At 32.1% G+C, this 23,765-nt stretch overlaps 2 protein-coding genes and 1 long non-coding RNA gene across 3 annotated transcripts; all 3 read right to left on the bottom strand.

The window, feature by feature from the left end:
- Window positions 1-3,958: 3,958 nt before the first annotated feature.
- LOC121265153 (metal tolerance protein C2) lies at window positions 3,959-9,219 on the bottom strand. Its single transcript, XM_041168650.1, has 10 exons — window positions 8,503-9,219; window positions 7,861-7,969; window positions 7,502-7,541; window positions 6,630-6,706; window positions 5,900-5,988; window positions 5,065-5,134; window positions 4,944-4,982; window positions 4,567-4,717; window positions 4,393-4,482; window positions 3,959-4,276 (listed from the first exon to the last, which is right to left on the bottom strand). Exons 1-10 carry the CDS (start codon window positions 8,936-8,938, stop codon window positions 4,175-4,177), a joined length of 1,203 nt encoding a protein of 400 aa, XP_041024584.1. The 5' UTR covers window positions 8,939-9,219; the 3' UTR covers window positions 3,959-4,174.
- Window positions 5,146-5,892, bottom strand: LOC121265157. The gene is made up of 2 exons (XR_005940623.1): window positions 5,702-5,892; window positions 5,146-5,669 (listed from the first exon to the last, which is right to left on the bottom strand). It is a non-coding gene; the product is annotated as an uncharacterized LOC121265157 (long non-coding RNA).
- Window positions 9,220-16,923: 7,704 nt separating the features above from the next.
- LOC121265155 (protein STRICTOSIDINE SYNTHASE-LIKE 2-like) lies at window positions 16,924-20,934 on the bottom strand. The gene is given in 4 exon segments (XM_041168652.1): window positions 16,924-17,378; window positions 17,381-17,640; window positions 17,734-18,003; window positions 20,572-20,934. Coding segments are annotated over 4 exon segments (1,128 nt in total). The 5' UTR covers window positions 20,859-20,934; the 3' UTR covers window positions 16,924-17,067.
- Window positions 20,935-23,765: the final 2,831 nt, after the last annotated feature.

Below are 23,765 nucleotides of genomic sequence, written 5' to 3'. Positions count from 1 at the left end.
ATGCCCAAACAAAGTCTAGCTACACTTTCACCTCCATTTCATAATCAATGCATCTGTCTACCACAGTTACGTCAGATACGATAGCGTGAATTTCTATGCATTGAGTTCCTTAATTTCCCATAAATTTCTCACGTATTATATTAAGAAAAATGATAGTTGTAGTTATAAGTATATAAGTGAGGTATAATCATTTTAAAAAAAATGAATAAATATAAAATTTACGTGAAAAAAAAAAATTATTTTTTTAATAATAGATCTCACTTTTTTTTAAAACGGCCGCACGACGCTTGCACGCTCCACAACTATATATAATATTACTCTTATACTAAACTTTTCGAATGACTAATGTCTCGATTATTTTTACAGATAAGATGGGATGAGTTAATATAAAAGTTAAAAATTAAATATAATATTGTTATAATATATTTTTGTAATATTATTTTTGTTTTGAAATTTGAAAAAATTGAATTATTTATTTTATTTTATATGTAAATTTAAAAATATTGTAATGATTAGATGAGATGAAAATAATTGTAAAAATAAACGACACAGATTAAGGAAATTTATTAGCTAAGCTTTAGGTTTTGGACCATAGGTTGATTTTTTTTTTTTTTTCAGCTGAACCATAGGTTGATTGGTTGGATGATGTGTATTTTGCATTCAATTTTGTGACTATTTATATTGAAAATGCAGGGAACAAGATGCTAGGTTATATTGAAAATAAAGCGAAAAGGATGGGCATCGAATTAGAATATATGTGACTGGGCTGATTTGGCAACTGGACCAGACCAGGAGTGAGGAGAGGGACTAGCGAACAACCACTCTCGGCAGCTAGGAATATATCGTCCAAGAGTGACGGCGTGGCAGAAGATCAGGGAGGTTATAATCCGAGTCAGCAAATTCCTCCAGAAGCCACAAAACATATCGTAAAGTGGGACCCATTCCATGAATCCCGCCCACGGGACTTTTCCCTACATGAATCATGACCGTTTCCCCTTACGCAACTCTTCCCCTTGGTTTTTGACATTTTAGTGATCCTGATTCCTGGCATTCTGCTGGATTTTATCCTCTTCTATCAACATCCGTAATCTATTGTAGATAATATGATATGAGTTCGTTAAATAATTTTTAATGAGAAGTTATATATGGGGTCTGAAGTGAACAAGCGTGACGTAATTTTTTTAAAAAAAAATAAATTAATACGAGTCTTAGATATATTTTTTAATAGTAAAACTCATTTATTTTCAAAATGAACACATAATGTTTGTACACTCTACAACTATATGTAGTATTATTCTTTCTTTTTATAAATTATTTAGAGAAAAATAATTTATAAATCTTATTTTTACAATTCCACCATATTAATGATGTGAAATATCATAAGATGATGAATATTATTATTCAATTTAATTATTTAAAATATACCTCATCAATTAATATTGTTAACGACAAATTATAATATATTTGACATATAGAATATTTAAACTATCGGATAGACAAAATTTTAAAAGAGTAATACTAATACAGTCATTTTTATATATTTTTTATACACTTTATTGATGCGGCAGAATTTAATATTTATTTTATATTAAAAAAATGAATCAATCAATCACATAAATAGAGTGTACGAAAAATACGTAAAAGTAACTACACTTATAATTTTTTATCTTAAAAACGATAATTTTTTTCAAATATATATAATATAGATATATATATATATGTATATGTATATATATATGTATTGAAAAAGAAAGCAGAAAAGTTGAGGTGAAGATGGGGGTTAGTTGTGGAACTTGCTAATTTGTTGTATGGTCAAAAGAAGGGACCCATTATAAATGTTGGAATCTTTAGATTTAAAGTTGGCAGGAGTAAGAAGGAAGGTGACAGTAGACGATCTTGCATTCTCGACCACAAACAATATTGAGATGTAAATGCTTTGAATTGATTTAGGTTGTTTTTTTTGGACCAGAGAGAAAGATATAACCTCTATGATTGAGGTCTGCATCCTATGCGGGTGGTGGATCCCATTATTCGATCCATAACCAAAAGAGAAAGATCCCCTCGTGCAGTCCTTGTCTTGCAACTCCGTCCACAACTATTATTAGATCTGGATCATTTATAATATATTTTTTAAAAAAAATATAAAGAGATGTTCTCAAAAATGCCCTCTATTGATCTTCTATTTTAAATATATTTTTATATTCTGCTACTATAAACTTTTAAGAGTGTTTAGATATTAAAGTGAGTTGAGTTGAGTTAATAAAATATTATTAGAATATTATTTATTATTATTATTATTGTTGTTTTGAGATTTGAAATAGTTAAATTGTTTATTATATTTTATTTTGAGATTTGAAAAAGTTGTAATGATGAGTTGAGATGAATTATATATCCAAACGAAACCTATATATACTTCTACACTGTTCATCATTGTAAACAATTCTTACCTCCTATTGTTAAGTTTCCCATTTTTTAAACTCTCTTTATTCATATTATATAATTATCGAGAATGAATATTCTCATAATATATTTTGAGAATATTTTCATTATATAATCTCTTCTTTTTATTTTTTGAATTAATTTATATTTTGATTTAGTTTATAAATTTGGATTAATTTAAAATATGACATAATTACATGACATTGTATATGGAAAGATATTACAAATATCAAAATATATGAGGATATCATTAGTAGTCAGAAAAAATATTTGAAATGAATAAGAAAAATTAAAAAGTATAATATTTAAATAATATGAAAAAAAATAGATAAGTTAATGTATGGTATATTATAAAAATCAGTATATAAAATAAAAAAATTAAATTTTAATGATATATTTTAAAAGATAAGATGAAGAATTCGTCGTGAGTGCTAGGAAGAGAGAGAGAGAGAGAGAGAGAGAGGAGGAGGCTCTGGCCACAATTGCTGTGAGTTTTTGTAAATTTGGCCGAATATGCAAGTATTTAACAAAGTCATCCTCGAATAGACAAACTTTATAAAAGACTTTTGTAAAAACAATAGATCTCACTGATAAAAAAATATTTTTTTTTACACTTTTTTTTAAAGTAAAATCCACTTTTTTTTATAAGGATTTACATGACACTTTATTCGAGACTTGTAAAAATATCTCTTTCTTTAAGTACTATATCAGTCCTGTAATATTTTACATTTTTCTAAAAGGAGAATGAAAATGTTTGTAGTATTTATAGTTCTTGGCTAAAATAATGAGATGCGTTTTTATTATTTTTGTAGAAGTAGATGGAAAAAGGTCAATCCTGGATTAAATCTTTGAGATATGTTTTTTGTATTGAAATTTGTAAAACTGGGTAGTTCGATTTATTTATTTATTTAATTTTTTTTGGGTTTCAAATTCAAATAACAGATCCAAATTTATTTACTCAATACCGGTTAAAATGAAGCATGAATGGGAGACTGGAAAGAATCACAGGGAGAAAACATCATTTATGTAATGTTTTATTAAAAAAAAAAACTGAAAGTATATTAATTGAAAGAATCGAGATACTGATAAAAGAAAAATGATAAATACACAATATTTTATACAACACTTTCTACAACAATGTTTTAAAAGAACAGGTATTTTTGTAAAATACCTTTTAAAACTAACATCATTTTACAAAAATACTTTTATTTTATAATATGTGTTGTGAAAAGTGTTGTGTATTTATCATTATTCCTGATAAAAATACCCTAAAATCAAATGCAGGCATCACATCCTCGTCCGTGCAGAGGTAGCGGGTTTCACAAGGGAAGAACTAGGGAGGGGAACGTCTAGGCCGATACTTGTCTGTCAATTCATGGAGGCAATTTCATTTCAGATACCATTTTCTCCATATTACACGCCACCATCCTTAGTTCCACATCTTCCCAAAGCACTGAAATTCATTTTACTGATCCAAGGTGATCTCTCCAAGTGATGTACCCAACAAGACAACCATGAATACGCAGAGAAACGTGACTCGACTCGACTCTCCGAATAATTGAAATGAACCATATCACAAAAAAGTTGTTATCCCACAACACTCGTCATTTACACTGCTCTTCTAATGGCAACACATCCCTCTGCCATGAATAACACGACAAGAAAATATCCGAATGATGAACTTTGATCTGCAATTATTCTCACTTATAAACCAGAAACAAGAAAATCCAAAAGCTCAGACGTCATCAGTTTGCACTGTCAAGTTCTGTACGCCTAGATCATGGTACAAACCATGCACAAATTGGAGTGTGGTGCGATCATCCATCCCTTTTTTCACCTGCAATTAATCATCCCCCAAAAGAAACCACTAAATTATAGATATTCAAACATTTAGTGAGATACTACAGGAAAACCAAATCGATGCCAGAAGACAGATTACATTAAAAAACACACCTGTATTGAGACAGAGCCAACAACATGACCAGGGACAAATTCCCAAAAACGTGCTTGCGCAATTTCCAGTACATCTTCACGGGCAGTTATCTGATCACAAAAAATTAAAAATAAAACACCAATAAAAACTGTTCACTTTCCTAATGTGCATCCATCTAAAAGCCTTTAAATCACCTGTCTCCAGCATTTGCTCAATGCTGAAGTTGGAATGCGAGGTGGTGCCATTTGAAGCAAGATGCCTCCAGTCGCTTTAAAAAGTGGCATGACAAGCATAAAGACAGCAACTGAAACTAGTCCCAAACACAATACTTCCGCATTCTGAACCCTGAAAAGCAGGAAAGTAAGTTATAAAAGGAACTGGAGTTGGGGGTGAAAGGTACCATAACATCTTTGGCAATCTCTCTCTACCCCCCCCCCCCCCCCCCCCAAAAAAAAAAAAAAAAAAAAACACGGGAGCGGGGTACCATCTTTGGGAGACTTTTCATTTTGAAGCTAGGGGAAAGTGATGGGGATTACCAAAAAAAAAAAACTGGACATGAAGCATTCATTACCCGAGGGACAAAAGCCAAGATGCCAATATCAAGCCAGCGCTGAAAAACAAGTGGAGCACACAGCTTAAGATGCCGGTACATAAAATGAGAGACAGAGAGAGAGAGAGAGAGCACATCATACCTGCGAATGGAATCTGCAAGAACATGAAGGCAAACTGAATGGTAGTTCATATCTTCTGCGTTTCTGTACACTGCAAGCAAGTGCTATAAGAAGACTATCTGGGAGAAAAAAGCTCATATATAAATTGATATTATGGAGTCTTTTCCTCGCACTAATAAATCCCTCTAATGATAATTCGCATTACAATACTACATATCCCATGCAGACAATAGAGTTAGCAGGGAGTCAATATTATTTCAGGGTTACACTTTCGGCTCGTCCCTCTCAATATCTTCACCATTGCCTGTATGATAACTCTCTCTCCAAGGATAAAAAAATTAATAAAATTAGGGTATCCTTTTTTTTTTTTTGACAAGTAAAAAAAAAAATTAGGGTATTCTTAGAACTCTTAACAACATAATTACCCAAATATCAATGGTAAAGCATGGATAGGAATCAAATAGATGATCAAACGACATAAGAACAGACCTATTGAAGACGCAGAGGCATGTTCCCTGTTTGGTTCATTTAAACGCCCATGTTATACACTTTTACCAGTCTCAAACCAAAACACACAGCATATAATGGTTCCAAGAATAAATGCTAGTTTATGTCTGCCAGAGAACCTAGCCTAACCTAACCTCATGCATTGAGAAACAGCATAGAGTTTCTTGAACCTATCGCATTGATACACAGGCAAATATAATTAAAGTTATAACATCACAACAAAGCACGTAAATATTTAATAATATAAACATGAAAATTCTTATGGGAATATATGCATCTCCATGTAACTAAGACAAACTGAACCAGTATGGCTCAAGTAATAAACAACTTAAACTGCGGGAAGACTTACCAAGGTTTATGCGAGCATAATTCCGGAAGAACCAAACACCAATAAGATTCACCAATAAATTTGTCACCGCCGAAACAATTAAGTAATGCCTATAAGCAAACGATGATATAGCAGCCATTATAGAAAGAACAAAATAGAAGAGAAAAACAGAAGCAGGAAAAATAAGGATGAATATGCAGTAAGCAAGCATTGGGTCACGAGACATTCCAAAATAAAATCATGTGATGATGATCAAAATGAAAAATGACTACAAGTTGATAGTAATATCATGACAAAAATCACTGCAACAATTCCATAGAAAGAGATTGCATTATTCTGTATCAGTGTATCTAAGACAAGCTACATCACATTTCACTATTGCATAAATTTTGAACAATAATGGAAAGAAAGTGAAGATGCCCTGGCAGAACATGAATTAGCGTAAAAGGGCTCTCAAATGGCTCGTCTGCTTTTCTCAAAAAAAAAAAAAAAAAAAAAAGCCTCATCTATTAAACTAAAGAGCCATAAAAGATAGTAAACCACATCATTCGAGTTACATGAGTTCACACCAGATGATTTAAGGGAAAAAATGGATATAAAACCTATGGTCAGAACCTAGTAACCACATACACATTAGCTGAAATAAAAACGTCATACAAAGATAACTAAATTCTCCAATAACCCAGTGCAATAAAGATTATTAAATAAAATAGACCATCTGGATCATTCAAAGTCTGCATGATCAACTTACTTGTGCTCAGACTCATCTTGGATGAAAGCATGAAGTCCTTCCACAGCTAAGGAGAATGACATAAACAAAAGAAACAGCTGTCTAAACAAGCAGCAGAATTGAAGTATCCGCATGTTAGCCAAAATAATGTGTCAGTATTAATAGTTTAGGATGCAAAGTGCAAAATTCCTAGTAGTTAGCGGGTGTCAAGTGTATTTTTCTTTCATAAATTCATTAATATTTTGATGCCAATTCAATTTTGAAAAATAATATGAAATTTAATGTGTGTGTGTGTGTGTGTGTGTGTGTGAGAGAGAGAGAGAGAGAGAGAGAGAGAGAGAGAGAGGAAAGAACAACAAAGGAGACTTCTTCATGAAGACAGAAACTGGGAACAACCAAATATCTCCTAAAAGAAAACTTACTATGGCATATAGTATCATTGCTGTGATTTTCTTTTTAAAAAAAATCAAACATAAGTACACGTTATGTGAAAAGACTTCCTCCTCTTGTATACGACCCATGTACTTGGGCTATGCCTTACCTTTTTTAGGCAAATTATTGTTTACCTATCAAAGAAGAAATGATTTCCAGATTTGTTTCATTAAATCTCCACCTCTTTCCATTCTAAATCAAATTTAATAATGTAAAACGCGCTCAAAACACAAACTTAGCATCTAGGACAGACAGGAAATATTCAAAGATGATGGCGGCTTTGGAATATTACAGAAATTTAAAATCAGTATCAGTGCCCAAAACAGAGTCAACATGATTCAGAAATTGAAGTGCCCTTGATACTTTGATTTTACAAAGCATCATATAAGGTCATAATGATTTTCTTTTTCTCATCTGATTATGCAATAATAGCGATGAAATGGGTGATGCCAGATACTTACAGCATTTGTAAAAGCAGACAATGCTTCTAGCCTCTTGTACCTGAAATAGAGAAGACGTACGAATATTCAAACTCATGCCTACAAACATTATTAGTAGTTTAAATGAAATCATGTGAACACAATCTAATGCATTTCCAGAATATACATATTTCCTGGGGAGACAAGGATACTGGGATGAAAGAGAGGTTTTTTTTTTACAAGAGAGAGAGTGAACTGTTATAATAAAAAAAGCACAACTAGAAACGACGACCCAAATGAAGAACTAGAGCAATATAAATTGACAAAGTGACAAAATTGTATTTATTCAACCAACTTCAAAGATAAATCCGGTTTCATTTTATTGCAGTTTCTTATCTCACCCATAAGTGTAAACTCTATCAGGCTGTTTTCTTGAGGCAGTCATTGCAAACAATGAAAATGTCAATAGGCCACAGCCAAATGTTAAATGAAAGGCGTCGGAGACTAAACCTGAGAAGACACCGGCAACCAACACAAAAGTACATTAATATAAAATAAAAATAAAAATAAACACAGGGAAAACTTAGAGATAAAGTCATAAACTAAAAGAGAATAATGAAATTTCAAATCAGCAGATATTATCACTCCAATAAAGCTTACTAACTAGTTGAATTCCAATTTACGGACCCAAAAAAGGATCAAGTTACCAAGTATATATGAAACAATTATGCTTACAGTAAATAATAGCTTTCGCGATACTTGGATTAGGGATGTGAAGGTTAACCGACTCTTGAAAGGTATCCTCCCTCTTGAAAGGACACAAATTCGAGGAAACAAAAGAAGTGAGCTGCCGAGTAGTGACAGAAGAACCCAAATTGTGGTTTTATTTTACTTCCCCTATGTCTTCTAAGGGGTTTTAGACAAAAGGAAAATCATAGCTTATAGGAACATGACATACACGTATCGAGTGTGTAAATAATCCGCTAGAGAACGCAGAATAATCATATAGAAATCTCAATACGAAGGCAAAGAGGGGTTCTCACCTACACGGCCCGTAAACAGCCCGATAACTAACTCTGCGGTTGAATACGCCACGTTAAGCGAAATCATCACGAACAATCTCTTCATGTACCTATTTCCGGACCTCATGATCCGCAAAATGGAAAATACAAACGACAAAAACGAGAATTTCTGGGCCGATCCGTTTCCTTCACCAGAATACTTATTGCTTTCATCTAAAGAGTAGAAGGGCCCAGTCGGAATGTCTATGCTCGAAACGCTCCGAGCAAGCAGAGGCTTTTCCGGGTCATTCAGATTGATCGAAACCGGCGTGTGAGGCTCCCGCGCTTGGTCAAATGAAGCTTGGCGCGAAAACGCCAATCTCCGATCGCTCACGCTGAGACCGAAACCCGCGTTCCATGAATTCTGGGACTCTTTCTCTGATGGCTGATAATACTTGAATGAATCGCTCTTCTCCATTCTGACACCCCCAAAATCCGATTTTCAGAACTAAAACCCCTTTTTTTGCAAGAACAAGAAAACCCTAATTCACGATCAGACTTGAATTAGCCTTCAAATTATACCGACCGGCATGAAATGGGCAGAGGCTTAACAAAAGAGCAAAAAATCTAATTTAAAACCACATTAGCTTCAAACGAAAGTCTCGAAAAATGACCCAAATTGCACGCTGACGTTGAAAATCGAGGCTCGCGAAGACTCCGAGTCAAGTAAACGAGCAAACCTCGTTGCATGTTTTGAATCGTTCCGAGTCGTCAGATTAAAGGCCCATTTGGCTACAAGTAATTCAGTTCACTAATTTTGAATCTAATATCTAAACACTCAATTTTTAAATTATTAAATTCGTCTTAACTCAAAATCTTCTTATATGTAAAACTTACAATTTTTTTCAACTCAACACATCTTTATACATGAAACTCACAATTGTTTTCAATTTTTCATAAATAATATTAAACTCATTTTAACATTAAATACATTTAAACTCATTTTAGATAGATCTTATATAGCTCATTCTACTTACTCAACTCACTACTATTTATAAAGAGTTCAACTTAGCTCAACATCCAAACGCAGCCAATTATCAATGTTTCTCCATTGAAAATACTGAACAAATTTTGATATTCATCATTTTCATATATCACATATCATATATCAGATTTATTATTTATTATTTTATTATTTTTAAATTAATTGAATTCTCTTTCTCATTATTCATACATCACACATTTAAGAAAAGAAAAAAATTAAAAATCTTATATAGTGTATGGTATAAATATAATGAGTAGGATTTTCCAAGCAACAAATACGCCAAAAAAAAAACTTTTGGTATTAAAAAAAGAAAAAAAACAAGAATATAATTGTATAAAGAAAATATCTGATATTTTTATTCAGTCATTATTTTTGTGTGCAAATTATTTTCTGTTAATGAACAAGTTTTTGTGGTAGTCAAAGATGAGAACATTTTCCTGTTACAGTCTGAAAAAGACAAAATTTGTTACGCTGTTATAATTTTATAACGTCATCGTCTAAGTATGGGCAGTTTGAAATATTGTTAGAACTTTTATTAATGTATTAGGGTATGAGCAGTGCTATTTATAAGCTTTATATATTGTACACTTATTTAAACATACGTTATTTTACATTTTTATCCTATTTTACTTATAAACATATATGGAATCATTTTTATTACGTGGTTAAAAAAGTAAAATGACATGATTTTAAGTAGGTGTACAGGGTATGATGCTTATATCTAAAATTTTTCTTAGGATGTTAGGCTGGCTTGGATGTTAAGGTAAATTTCATTTTAACATTTAAATATTACTCAAATATAAAAATTTTTTAATTTGAAATTTTTAATTTTTTCATCTAATTATTACAACGTTTCTAAATTTTTAAACAAAATACAAAAAATAATTCAAATTTTTCAAATTTTAAAACAAAAATTATATTAAAAAATTATATAATAACCCTCTTTTAATCTTATAATTCTTTTATTCAATTTTTTCTCTCTCATTTTTCAAAACTCCATAACAAATTTATATTCAGACCATTTCGTTATTATTTACAATTTATTTCACTACTATTTTTCAAATTTCTCATCTTATCTTATCTGTGCTACCAAATGAGGTATAGGCTAGTTTGGATGTTCAAATAAATCTTATCTCATATCAACATTCCAATATCACTTAAATGCAAACATTTTTCAATTTCAATTTTTTCATATAATCATTACTTATTATTACAAAATTTTCAAACTTACAAACAAATGACAAAAAACAATTAAATGTTTTCGAATCGTAAAATAAAAATAATATTAAAATTTTATATTCTAACATTATCTTAATTTTTTAATATTTTTATTCTTTTTATTTTTGGTCGTTTCGGTCTGGACCAGACCGGACTGAGACTGAGATCGGTCGATCTCGATCTATGTTTTAGAGGATCGAAAAGTTTCGGTCCGGTCCTGGTCCAAGGTTTTTCCAGCCTAGAACAGATCGGACAGGACCGAATGAAAAATAAAAATAAAAATATATTTTATATATATTACTTATATTATAATTGTATAATTTATTATATAATTTTCATCTAACCTATCACAATTAACAATATAAAATTTTAAATATGTTATTAGCATTTGCTAATATTTTATCAATTAACTAATATATAATATCAATTACCTAATTGTATAGTAATTATATAAATTAATAATGTAATTTTCGTCTAATTTATTATCATTGACCATATAAATATTTTTTTATTGAATTAATTACATAATCCACATTAATAAGTCACTTAATTTTAATTTAGTATTTTAAATAATTTTTTTTATTAATTGATTTAAAAAAATAAAAAATAAAATTGATTTTGCCGGACTGGTCCCTATGGCTGTTCGGTTCGGTCCGGTCTGGAAAAATAATGGACCGAACATTGCACCCTTAATCTTAACTAAAATTATTTCACTATTATTCATAGATTTTTGATCTCATCTTATCTCAACATTCAAACGAAGTTTGTTAGTTATTTCCATGTATTGTATCGAGTGCAATTTTCATTTATTGCTTAAGGAATGAGATGAGATGATAATTTTGTAAATAGTAATAATATAGTTTGAGTTTTGTAATTATTGATTAGTTTGATAAAACTATAATGATTAATTTGAAAGTATTTAAGTTTAAATGATAATTGAGAGGAAAATGAGATAAGATGTAATAAGATAAAAAATTGTTTAAAAACATCTCCTTAGTAATTTAGGAACATGGAGAAGCTTTACAGATATTTGATTTCGAGTGTTCATATCCGCTTCTTCTTTCTCACTTTCCCTGAAATAGTCCAGTAGTGGCATTGAAACCATACCAACATTTCTTCGCCAATATATATATATATATATATACACACACACTTATGGAGAGCTAATACATAAAGAAAAATTATATATATAAATTTTAAATATACAAATTTCGTACAAATATTTGTTAAAAAAATAGACCTTATAATAAACAAATAAAAATGTGAAAATTTTATTTTTCTTGATGGTTCCTACCTTTTAGCAAAAGGCTTGACAAAATACTTCCTACACTTGACACTTCTCCCAACATTACTCTACATAAATGAATCTAGTCTTATAATTTTTTGAACTTGTAATTTAGACTTTAGACATGTAATTTGTTGAAATTTTGTACTTCTAATTTAGACTTTTAAACTTATTTTATTTCATAAGCTCATAGGCTTGTTGATGTCCATTCTTGAATTTCTTGTGACTGCCCTAAAAAATATATGTGTAAGTACTAAGTTATTTCCTTTAACATGCAATGACTTATTATAGACTTTCAGTGCTTTGTTTAATGTATGATGTGTAAATTCTGTAAGTTGTATCTATTGGACTATTAGTCATAGCAGATAAAACAGTTTATTGCAGATTTTTTTTCCAGTTTTTGTAGTAGTTATATTTATAAGCTTGTAGCAGATTTTTTTTAGTAAAGCAGTTTTTACTAAAACAGATTTTAATTAATCAGATTTTTTGTAGTAAAACAGATTTTTTATCGAAGTAGTTTTTAGTAAAATATATTTTTTTACTAAAAGTTAAAACAGATTTTTTTAATAAAAGTATAAAACAGATTTGCTTAAATCAATTTTTTTTTTATAAACAAATTTTTAATGACAAACTATGAAACCTACATTTTGAAAAAATTGAAAAATTAGACCGGAAGTACTGGTTTAGGAGGGTAACCGATGCGTAATCGGTTTTAGAAAATACAAAACCGATACATACCGGTTCGGTCATAGATTTTGTCCAAAACCAGACCGGACCGGTTACATCTTATAAATGATATAGTTTGAGGAACCAGCTTCGTTTCATAAAGGCAAGAAGTATACCATTGTTTTGACTGCAAACTCAATTAAGGCCTTGTTCGTTTTCAAAAAGGATCTCAATCCATCTCATCTTATCTAATCGCTACAACTTTTTCAAAATTTTAAACAAAATACAATAAATAATTTAACTTTTTCAAATTTCAAAACAAAAATAATATTTTTATAATATTTTTTTCAACTTTTATCTCATCTCTTCTTATCTCAACTCGTGTTTCATAAAGGCAAGAAGTATACCATTGTTTTGACTGCAAACTCAATTAAGGCCTTGTTCGTTTTCAAAAAGGATCTCAATCCATCTCATCTTATCTAATCGCTACAACTTTTTCAAAATTTTAAACAAAATACAATAAATAATTTAACTTTTTCAAATTTCAAAACAAAAATAATATTTTTATAATATTTTTTCAACTTTTATCTCATCTCTTCTTATCTCAACTCGTTATTCAAATATTCCAAACCTCCCATTAACTGCATCCCTCAAAGCTTCCCCTACATATACCATTTGCATTGAATGGAGGATATATATATATATATATATATATATATATATATATATATATTTATATATATATATCTCTTATATATTATAAACAGATATCTGAGATAAACATGAATGAATAGTAATTTCTGTTTGACACTCTTTTTTTCTATTTATGCAGGGTATTATTACAGTTTTGTCCCTGGCTCTTGTATTTTAATTTTCGCTTGTGCCCTTATGTGAGCCACTGTTATTACGATTTTGCCCCTGATTTCTATGTTATTTTATTTTATTTTTGTTTGATGCCATTGTTTGACTGAGTATTATTATGTTTTTGCCCACGATTAGTGTGCAGTACCTGATCGATTTCTACCATCAGTTACGTTTAGGGGTGTCAATCGGTCCAGTTCGGGGTGTGATGGACTGAAATTTTCAATCCATCATTTTCTTGGACCGAACTGAACACCCATAGAGATTAGACCGGTAGCTACTGGCCAAGTCGATCCGTTCAGTCCGGCCAATTATTTTGTTATTTTGTTTCATCTTTTTTGTTTTACAAATAAATTAATAAAAAAATTTAAATTACTAAGATTTAAACTAAATGAATTATTAATGTGGATTGGGTAACTAACTCATTAAAAAAAATATTTAACTATAATTATATTTATGATGTTGATAGTTACTGCTTACTAACTTAGGTCTCATTTGGTTACGCAGTTTAGATGATATGAGATGAGATATTTTGAAATGTAGTGAAATTTTTGAGTTAAGATGAAATGAAATTGTTTGTAAAAAAATGTGTTTGGATAGTGAGATGAGATGAGATAGTTTTTAATTTTTGAGATTTGAAAAAGGTGTGGGTCCCACTATTAATTAGAGATCTGAAAATGTCACTGTTCACATACTGTTTACGTATTGTTCACACATTGTTCATTTACTGTTCACATACTATTCATTTACTGTTCATGCATTGTTCCTTTATTATTCACTCACTGTTCACGTACTGTTTACTATTCATTATTGTTTATTTAAATGGATGTTTTTAAAATTTAGAGATAAAATATAGTGTGTTTTGATAGAAAAATCTAGTGTATGGTACAAATGAGATGTTTGTATCGTGTAACCTAGGGGTGCTACCCGCCCCTACAGGGCGGGGGGTGGGGGGTTTCACCCCCGCCCCCGTGATGCGGGGGTGGATTCCCAATCTGCCCCGCCTATTTTCATTTAAAAAAAATCCTACATTTATTTTATTTAAAAATTATTTATAAGTGCAAAAGTAATTAAAAATATATTTTTATATCCAAATTATAAATTTAAATTTTGTAAATATGACTATAATTTAAAAACTATGTAATTTTTAAATTTGCTAGTGCATATTTTATGTAAATTGTAATGTATTAGTTTTTAAACTAGGTAGTTTTTAAATTTGCCAATGCATATTTTGTAAACAAGTCTAATAAATTGTAATATATATTTATATATACACAATTTGTAAAATATAAATATATATTTATATTTATATATATGTATATAATATATATACATAAATGGGGGCGGGGGAAATGCGGAGCGGGGTTAGGCCCTCCCCGTCACCCGCCCCCGCTAGAGACCCTAAATGCTGGGGCGGAGCAGAAGCTGGGCGGGGCAGCGGGGCCCTGCCCTGCTGCCCACCCCTAGTGTAACCAAACCGGGCCTAGACTAGACTTTGATCTTTAGTATTATAATTATTAATAATGTTATATATTTTATATATGGTTAATGAATATCAAATAATTTTATTGTACATAGATTATTCATACTTGCTTGCAATTTAGGTATTTAAATTTTTTTTACATAATTACTTTAATTAAGTGTAAATAGTAGAATATGTATAAATGTATGATGTATTTACTATTTACATATAATGACATAAATTATCATATAATTTATGATTTATTATTAATTGATAGCATATATTATTTTATATTTTATATGGTCAATGATAATAAATTAGATAAAAATTACATCATTAACTTATATAATTACTATATAAAAATAATATATTAAATTTTTAAAAATATATATAGGGTTTCGGTCCAAAATTTATAGAACCCGAGATCGGAGCGAATTTTTTTGGTTCACAATTTGTGGGATCGAGACCGACCGGTCTCAACTTCAGTCCGAACTGGACCGAACCATTCGGTCCAGATGGAACTCCTTACATGCTTAGTTACATTTATGTCCCAATTCTGTTCATTTCTTGTTCGCACAATGTCGTATTGTCCCTGTATGACCTAAGACTAGTCTATGTTTTTGGTGTTCCTCGTTCGTTTCCATGATTTATTCCGTTCTTTCAGTGACAATTTTGGTTCTTACTCGTTGGGTGTCGGGCATCCGGTTGGGCCTACTTTGTTAGCCGAGTGGATGTTTTGGCCGGTTGATGGGAGGGGTGGAGGGCAAAGTCGTCTGTTGTGGTTTTTGAGTGTCAATTGCAAAGACTTGAGACTGGGGTGCCGAAGAGGAAGAAAGAATTCTTGTCGTGCGCGGTGTTTGTGGGGTCTTTGTTTTGGCCGCGGGTATGCATTTCGGTTCTTTATAGATCTTGTTGTGCTTTTGTTTCTGTATTTTTTTTTTTTCTTTTGGAAAATATTTCTGCATCTTGTTTTGGCCGTTGTGATTTTAACTCTTTGAGCGAGTCTCTTTAATTTTGGCCGTCGGTTGTGAATTTTTTTCTGGTTGTTTATTTTCGTTTTTGATCTTCCACAGCTGGGTCAGGATTCGGTCTTCCTAATTTTTGGTCTCTCTTCCTGGTACCTTTTAGATCTTTGTGTAAAAGAGTTGATTTCTGCTGTGTCCCTCTACTTGTGGTGGTCATCTGCTTAGGAGAAATTACAAAAAGTTGGAGCTGTTTGTTTATTTTGGATCAGTACATTAGGATAAAGGTACTGGGTGTTGTTTATTAGATCCAGAAATTACAAAAAGTTTGGAGCAATTGTTTATTACTGAATATGATCATGTAATGAATTTCTAAGGGAACCTTTCTCTTTCTCGGAGTAAAACACTACAATGTAACAGTTTTGGGAGAAAATGCAAATCTATGTGTAACTCGCACGTTGCCCCACTACTAAAATATATATATATGTCGTTCATGATATGTTGGAACTCACTAGGGGTATTTTTGAGACCGAATGGCATCACATTCCATTCGTAATGACCAAAGGGAGTAACAAAGGCTGTTTTGTACCTATCTGACTCAGCTATCTGGATTTGCCAAAAAGTAAAGTTAGGCTGCCGTCCAGCAATGACAGTTGGGCATAGGCAAAACTCATCTTTTTATTTTTTTTTTATTTTTAATTTTCACATTTTTTTAAATACATAAACATTCAAAATGAAGAAATAAAATAAGAGAGCATACTAGCATTATTCATATATACATGAATAATATTACATACAATTGTAGAGTGTGCAAGCAGTCGCTTTGAAAAAAAATAAGGTTCACTATTAAAAAAATAATTTCTTTTCATGTGATTTTCATATTTATTCATTTTTTTCAAAATGATTGCGCGAAATTTGTACACTCACGACTGCAACTATCATTTCTCTGTATACATACTTCGAAACCCAGAAAAATTTATAAAGGCCAGGCCATCTCGAGTATAATTTATCTTTATATTTTTTATTTTTTTTTCCATTGAAAAATCATAAAAAAAAAAGAGAGAGGCTTATACTTTCTCTATTATATCCATATGCAGAATTTCTTATTTTATAACTTATACCTGCCTGCAAAGGGCATATCTATTGATCCAATCCATAGAGTTCCGTCTTTCTCTTCCGCTTCAGCAATAGACCTCCATTTATTCCCACTTTTGTCTTCAAGTATTTCCAATATTTCACCTTTCTCACTCAATCTCACTGCCAATGCACTTGAGGATCCCATCCATCTAGTTAAGTGCGAATAGGCTTTCATTATGTTGAAAGGAAGCTTAAGCACAGCATTTCCTATCCAAGGATTGGAAAGAACCAATTCCAATAGCCTTCCTCTTCTCGAATGAATTGCAACCCAATATCCTCCCTTGGACTCCTATTAATGTTGTCTGGAAACCCTGGGAGTTGAGCAAAGACTTCAAAAGTTCCGGCTTTTGGTGATTCTAGCCAATACCTCATGATTCTGCAATTACTGGTCTCTGCAAGTAGAATGTAGTGGCCATTCTCACTCAATACCACACCATTTGGGAAGGAGAGATTCTTTAGAAGAACGGTCACTTGTTTGGTTCCTGGGTCATATTTCATCAGCCTTCCTGTTTTATCCCCACTTAATATCACTGACAGGTAATTCCTGCCATCTTACATTGTTAGTTAATTCTTTCAGGAAAAAAAGAAAAAAATTCGTTGCATAACTTGCTTAAATGGAGACATATGGCTGAGTTACCTCCTTTCGTACTGAGAGCTGCTGTCACTAAAATACACCACACCGTGGCGAGGGTCAATGTCCAAGCTGTTGGTGAAGACGAAGTTAGGAGGCTCATGTGCATGTGTTGCCACCTTTTCGGCCACACCGCCGGCAGGCCCTACGACAAGTAGGCCCATGTAAGCATCAGCAATATATAGATTACCCGTGGTTGCGTTGAAGCGCAACCCCAATGGTCGCCCACAAACGTGCTCTGTTTGTTCGTCATCGTGTGGCCCTCCACAACCATCCCTGCCAATTACAAATCATGAACTCAAATCTTTCAACAAAAGCTACATGCTGTATATATATACTGTATAGTTTTGGTGTACTTTGTGGTCTATGAGAAAAGGTTTTTTTTTTTTAAATTTGTCCAATAACATTTACAATCTTTTAATAACATATTGTGTAATGTTATAGAGCAGTCATTGTAGCTATGCACATAATACAGATACTACGTGATTTTTTTTCCTCTCTCTCTCTCTCAATTCTCATTCAGCCCAGCCTGGCGCCGCCTAGTCTCACAGCCACCACTGGCGACTTCCCCTCAAGCCAGCGACAAGCCAGTCACTACCGATTTCTCCCAAGCATCATTGTAGCTATGCACATAATACAGACACTACGTGATTTTTTTTCCTCTCTCTCTCTCTCAATTCTCATTCAGCCTAGCCTGGCGCCGCCTAGTCTCACAGCCACCACTGGCGACTTCCCCTCAAGCCAGCGACAAGCCAGTCACTACCGATTTCCCCCAAGCACAACTCTCTCTCTCTCTCTCTCTCTCTCTCCCCTGCAGTTTCTCAACCGAAATGAGTTTCACCCATTTCTCTCCACTTGCGCCGCCATACGCGGCCACCCAAGCCACCGCACCTCCACCTCCACCACCTCACACCGACAACCACCTCTTACAGATCTAGCCACCTCCGAGCTAGCCCTTCTCTCTCTTCGTCGCACACGCAAACTATTCATAAAATGAGTTTCACACGAGCTCAAGGTCGGCCCTGTCGCCGCGGTACGTCAATTCTAGCCCTACTAAACACCTCTCTCGATCACCGTGACTCCTCCCCGATCACCTTCGAGCTAGCCCCCTCTCCCTCTTCGTCGCACACGCAAGCCCTCCACTTCTCTCTCGGTCTCTGTCTCGCCCTCAACCTCTTTCTCTCTCAAAATGTGTAGTTTGGATGATGTGTTGTTTGGATGATACCATGTAGGGTATGCAAATTGGCTACTCCCAAACAGTAGCTACTCCCTAGATTAATTCTAACATATTAAAGATATATATTTTTCTTATCTTATTTGTATTCTTATTTATTATATCCGTTTTCTTTTACTTCACCGAGAAAAATACATTTTTGTAGAGTTAAAAAAACTCACGACCCGACAGAAAAAGACTAGGAATCATAAATATGAGGCAGCAGTACTACGCCATCCTAAGCGTACGGGTAGGCAGCCCATGTTATAAACTTATAAATGTTACGAGGAAACGTGCGTCGCATGGTCTATTTATCCGTACGAAATAAAACCAAAAATGTTTTAATAAAAAAATTCATAAAATCACTGTAAAGGTGACTTGTTTGATGAATGAGCTAGCTTCAATAACAACTAATATAAAAGTAATTCATAATTTTATAACAAATAATTATTTTTTAAGAAAACTAAACGCATCGTAATGAAGTCAATATTTAAAGAAATTTCTAAACAATTAATATTTTGTTATTCAATTGTATAAAAAGTCGAAAATGAGTTAGCTCCTTATAATAATCTCCGTTAATTAATACAAAAACAAAAATGATCAAACTAATTACTACTATTTATATAACAAAATCAACGATGATAAAACTAGCTACTACTATTACACAATTAATTTTATACGACTATTTAATATATAAAATTTTAAGACCTTTTTGTACTTTTGATTTTGATCATGTGCTTGAATTAAAAAAGTATTATTTATTATGAAGTAATTATAATTGTAAATGTTCTTTATGACAATATCTTGGAGTACAATAATCCATTGTATGTACCACAAAAATTAGAAAAAGAAGCGCGCAAACAATAAATTAGCATGCAATCATTAAGTTTGTAATTCATACCCAAGGGGGAAAGAGTGATCGACTACCCTTGGCTAGCAACAGCTAACAAGAAGAAACATCTCGACATATTAACATACATACATATATATATATATACAGAGAGATGGTCTGAACTTAAGATGAAATTCTTTGTATATATACACGTTTACAGAATATCTATTTACTTTTACATTTCATATCTGTAATTTTTTTAATAAAATATAGAGTATTTTTTATAAGGTGTGATACGTAAGATAGTAAATAGTAATAGATAACAAAGAATTTTTTTATAAGTAATATATGATCAGAAACTAAAAAAAATGGAAAAAAGGGGAAATGATGATGTGGTTGGATCCACAGAGTTTGCAGTGGGTGGGATTTAAAACCAAACAAACAAACATCAGAATAGGCTTTGTCTCGAATTCACATCATCCACATTCAACCACTGATCTACAAAGCTGGCCATGCCACCATACGTACCCTGCTTCGATATATAACCAGTAAAGACTAGTCTGCGACCAACATCACTATCTGCTTGCGCAAATATAGTCGTGTTCGGTTTGTTGTTCCTTAACCCTTCACTCTTTCTTCTACCCTTTTCTGTTTGGTCTAAAAGAAAACTAATTACCAACCTTAGGATATTATACCCGGGACAAGAGGAAAAAAAAAAAGAAAAAAGGGATTTTATATGCAGGTAGGGTGAAAGAACACGTTTAAGATAAGGTACAGGTCGGTCCGGCGGCGTACGTACCTCTCTGGAGAAGTTACGGCAAAATCGATCCAACGCCGTTCACTTTGCTGCCATTTGATGATTCGGCCATCCGATACGCCGGTATAGGGCCCTCCGCCATGCGGGTCAAAAGCGAAGCTCTCCGGTCCAACTGCACCCTCAATCGGAACAGCTTCAAATCGCCATAAATGGGCATCGGCTGAGTCTTCAACGTCTGATGTTGCTTGAGAGGAATATGATCTGCTTCGGTTAAAGGCTATGAAGGCAGAGATGAGGATTACGATGGTTGCTGCAAACAAGACTCTCATGCTTGGAGAATTTTTATAAACAACGGAACGGGGCTGGGGAGGATGTGTGTGTGTATATATAGGAAATTAATAATAAATATGATGAGGGTGTACGTTTGGTTATTAAATTACTCTCAAATCATCTCAATTTATCATTATAACTTTTTTAAATTTCAATATAAAATATAATAAATAATTCAACTTTTTTAAATTTTAAAATAATAATAATATTAAAAAATAATATTCTAACAATATTTTATCATCTCAACTCAACTCAATTTAACTCACTTCAACATCCAAACACACTCTGAATCTGCGAGATTAAGGCCGGTTTCTTACACAAAATTAAATTAAATTAAATTTATTTTATATAATTTTTATAATTTTTTTAAATTTTTAAATAAAAATAATATTTTATTTAATTTTTAACAAAATAACTTATCTTCTATCTCATGTCAACTCATAACCAAATGATACCTAAATATTCGCTTGTACTTCACACCAACTAGATAGAGTACTTATCTTGATCTGGGTTTGTTCTTATAAAAAGATTAATTAAAAGAAAATTAAGAACAAAACAGACAATTAAACAATAATTATCATGCCAAATATGTGACTTGCTGCATGTTTGACAGCTAGTTAGCTTTTCATTTCTTGGTACACGTGTACTTTGGAACGAAAATAATGTTGCTAGCATAGTCTAACTGCATATTATGAGCTATTTTACGTATAAACGGATTTGGAGACGAATTTATACATTAATATTGGTAAAGACTATTTTACGAGTCATTGATTTTAAAAAGAAAAAGACCGTTTCGTTAAAATTTATCTTTTCACCTCAGCATTGACGTGCATATTGATGCAAATTCGCTTATAATTAGATTTTTTCTATATTATGTATATTCTTAAAACAAAGTAGAGGTACTTAGACATGGACTTCAATCAGTTGAGTGTTGGACTTAGAAATTAATTAGCGTGTAATTGATGCGTGCAATTCCTTACATAGTTGTTTTTGTTTTTCATGCACACCCAAGCATATCGTATCCACCCTATATATCAAATTTCTCATGGATATTAATGCTGCGATCTATCACTATTAAAACTAGCGTAAGTTTGCATACAAAGTCAAAGTTTAAACAGCTGAATCGGGTTAGGCTACTGATCATAAACAATGAAAAGAAATGAAATTAAAGAGCTGGGTACCACTTTTTGTTATTAAGCGAAAGCTACCACATGAATCATAGACGTGAGGGACTCGAAGTTGGGATCAGGTTGATCATTCAAATGGTGCTTGCTGTCTTCACATGATACTGTATTTTTTTTGGAGTGCGGCTATGCAGCTGTACTCTCCGCACACTTTACAGGATATTTTTATTTTTTTTCTATTCAGCACATGGAGTGTGTTGTAGTTATAGGCTCATGTAAATAATTACATATTTTTTTATACGTGGGGGGCGTTGTCATCTTGTTATTTTGTATGATGGCTGAAAGATCGGACACCGCAAATTAATATGTAAATAATATACATAGGCCAATACCTTATCGTCTTGGGCTGCAGTTCACTGTTGCGTGTTGATAGGATGCGAAGGATAAGATGCACCTCTTCCTCTTCCAAACGGAATTTTGGCAGATTCGACGCATTCAATATATATATATAGCTTGGAGTACTGCTAGAGCCACCGCTGGCTCTAGTATGTGTTTTTTGTAATTATTTTTTATAGAGATTTTTTTAATACTTATAAATATTTTAAAAAATGAAATAAATTTAGAATATTATTAAAAAAAACTTCCTTAATCATAAATTAAAAAATACTTTCTTAATCACATGATTAAGAAAGTATTTTTTTAATGATATTGTGAGTTTTTTTATTTTTTTAAAATATTTAAAATTGTTAAAAAATCTATATAAAAAAAGAACTAAAAAAAACCCATAAGAAAACACATGCTAAAGTTGCCGGTAGCTCTCAGCGGGAGCCACCATCCAGCGGTGGCTCTAGCATTATTCATATGGATAGTGATAGGATTACATCTTTATTATTATTCATTTATTATCAAAAAGCATTTCAAGTTTTTATATTTTTTGATCATTTTATTTTAAATATTTTTTTAATATTCTTAATCATTAAAAAAATTAAAAAAAATATAAATTTATTATACATATTTATTTAATCATTAAGTAAAATTAAAAAATTAAAAAAATTAAATATAAAATAAATAATAAATAAGTAATAAGAAGATAATATCTCAATTATTATTCTACTCACATAGGTTGGCTGGCTCAAGACTCAGACGACCTAAAATTTGATGGAACGGCATGGTTGTGGCCGAAAAAGTAGGGGAAAAAAAACTGTAACTCTCAGTGACGATGAAATGGTCATGTCAAAGACTAGCTAGTCTAGTCATCATTTAATACTCTTCATAATATTAGTGATATATAATCTTCGTGGTAACTATTCACGATTAATACTCTTGACGGAAGGCTAGGCGTCCCTTACAAACAAATTGATAAAATGGACAGACAATTAATTTCTTCTACAACCATCTCAAAGAAAAACAAAGCCACGTTAGCATGCGACAAGTAAGTGCACGAGTTTGTTTTTAGGTTTGAGGTTCCTTTCACTCGTGCCACCATATTTATTCGGACTTAGAGTACTAGTATTGATTTTCTATATATATTTTCAAAATCACATTTTTTAAAAATTAATTTTACATATTAAGAAAAATTTTTACATTAAATTATGCATACTTAAATTAGAGTTGTACAAGAAACTGGAGAACCAACCAGAACCGATCTAGATCAACCGAAACCGGCATAGAACCGGTCGGCTAGCGGTTGAATTTGCCAAAAATCGATATCCAACGATTCGGTCTCGATTTGATCCTGGACCGGACTACTGAACCGACTGAACTGATAAAATATATATATAT

The sequence above is a fragment of the Juglans microcarpa x Juglans regia genome, chromosome 5D (assembly GCF_004785595.1).
Source record: "Juglans microcarpa x Juglans regia isolate MS1-56 chromosome 5D, Jm3101_v1.0, whole genome shotgun sequence".
NCBI lineage: Eukaryota > Viridiplantae > Streptophyta > Magnoliopsida > Fagales > Juglandaceae > Juglans > Juglans microcarpa x Juglans regia.
This window is presented reverse-complemented; position numbering and strand designations above follow the sequence as displayed.

Excerpts from the sequence above, each read along its gene's own strand:
- LOC121265153 (XM_041168650.1), bottom strand. The coding sequence starts at position 8,938 with ATGGAGAAGAGCGATTCATTCAAGTATTATCAGCCATCAGAGAAAGAG. Across the intron at positions 7,542-7,860 it reads GATAGAGTTTACACTTATGG|GTACAAGAGGCTAGAAGCAT; the intron begins GTGAGATAAGAA and ends TCTCTATTTCAG. Across the intron at positions 4,718-4,943 it reads TCTTGGCTTTTGTCCCTCGG|GGTTCAGAATGCGGAAGTAT; the intron begins GTAATGAATGCT and ends CCTGCTTTTCAG.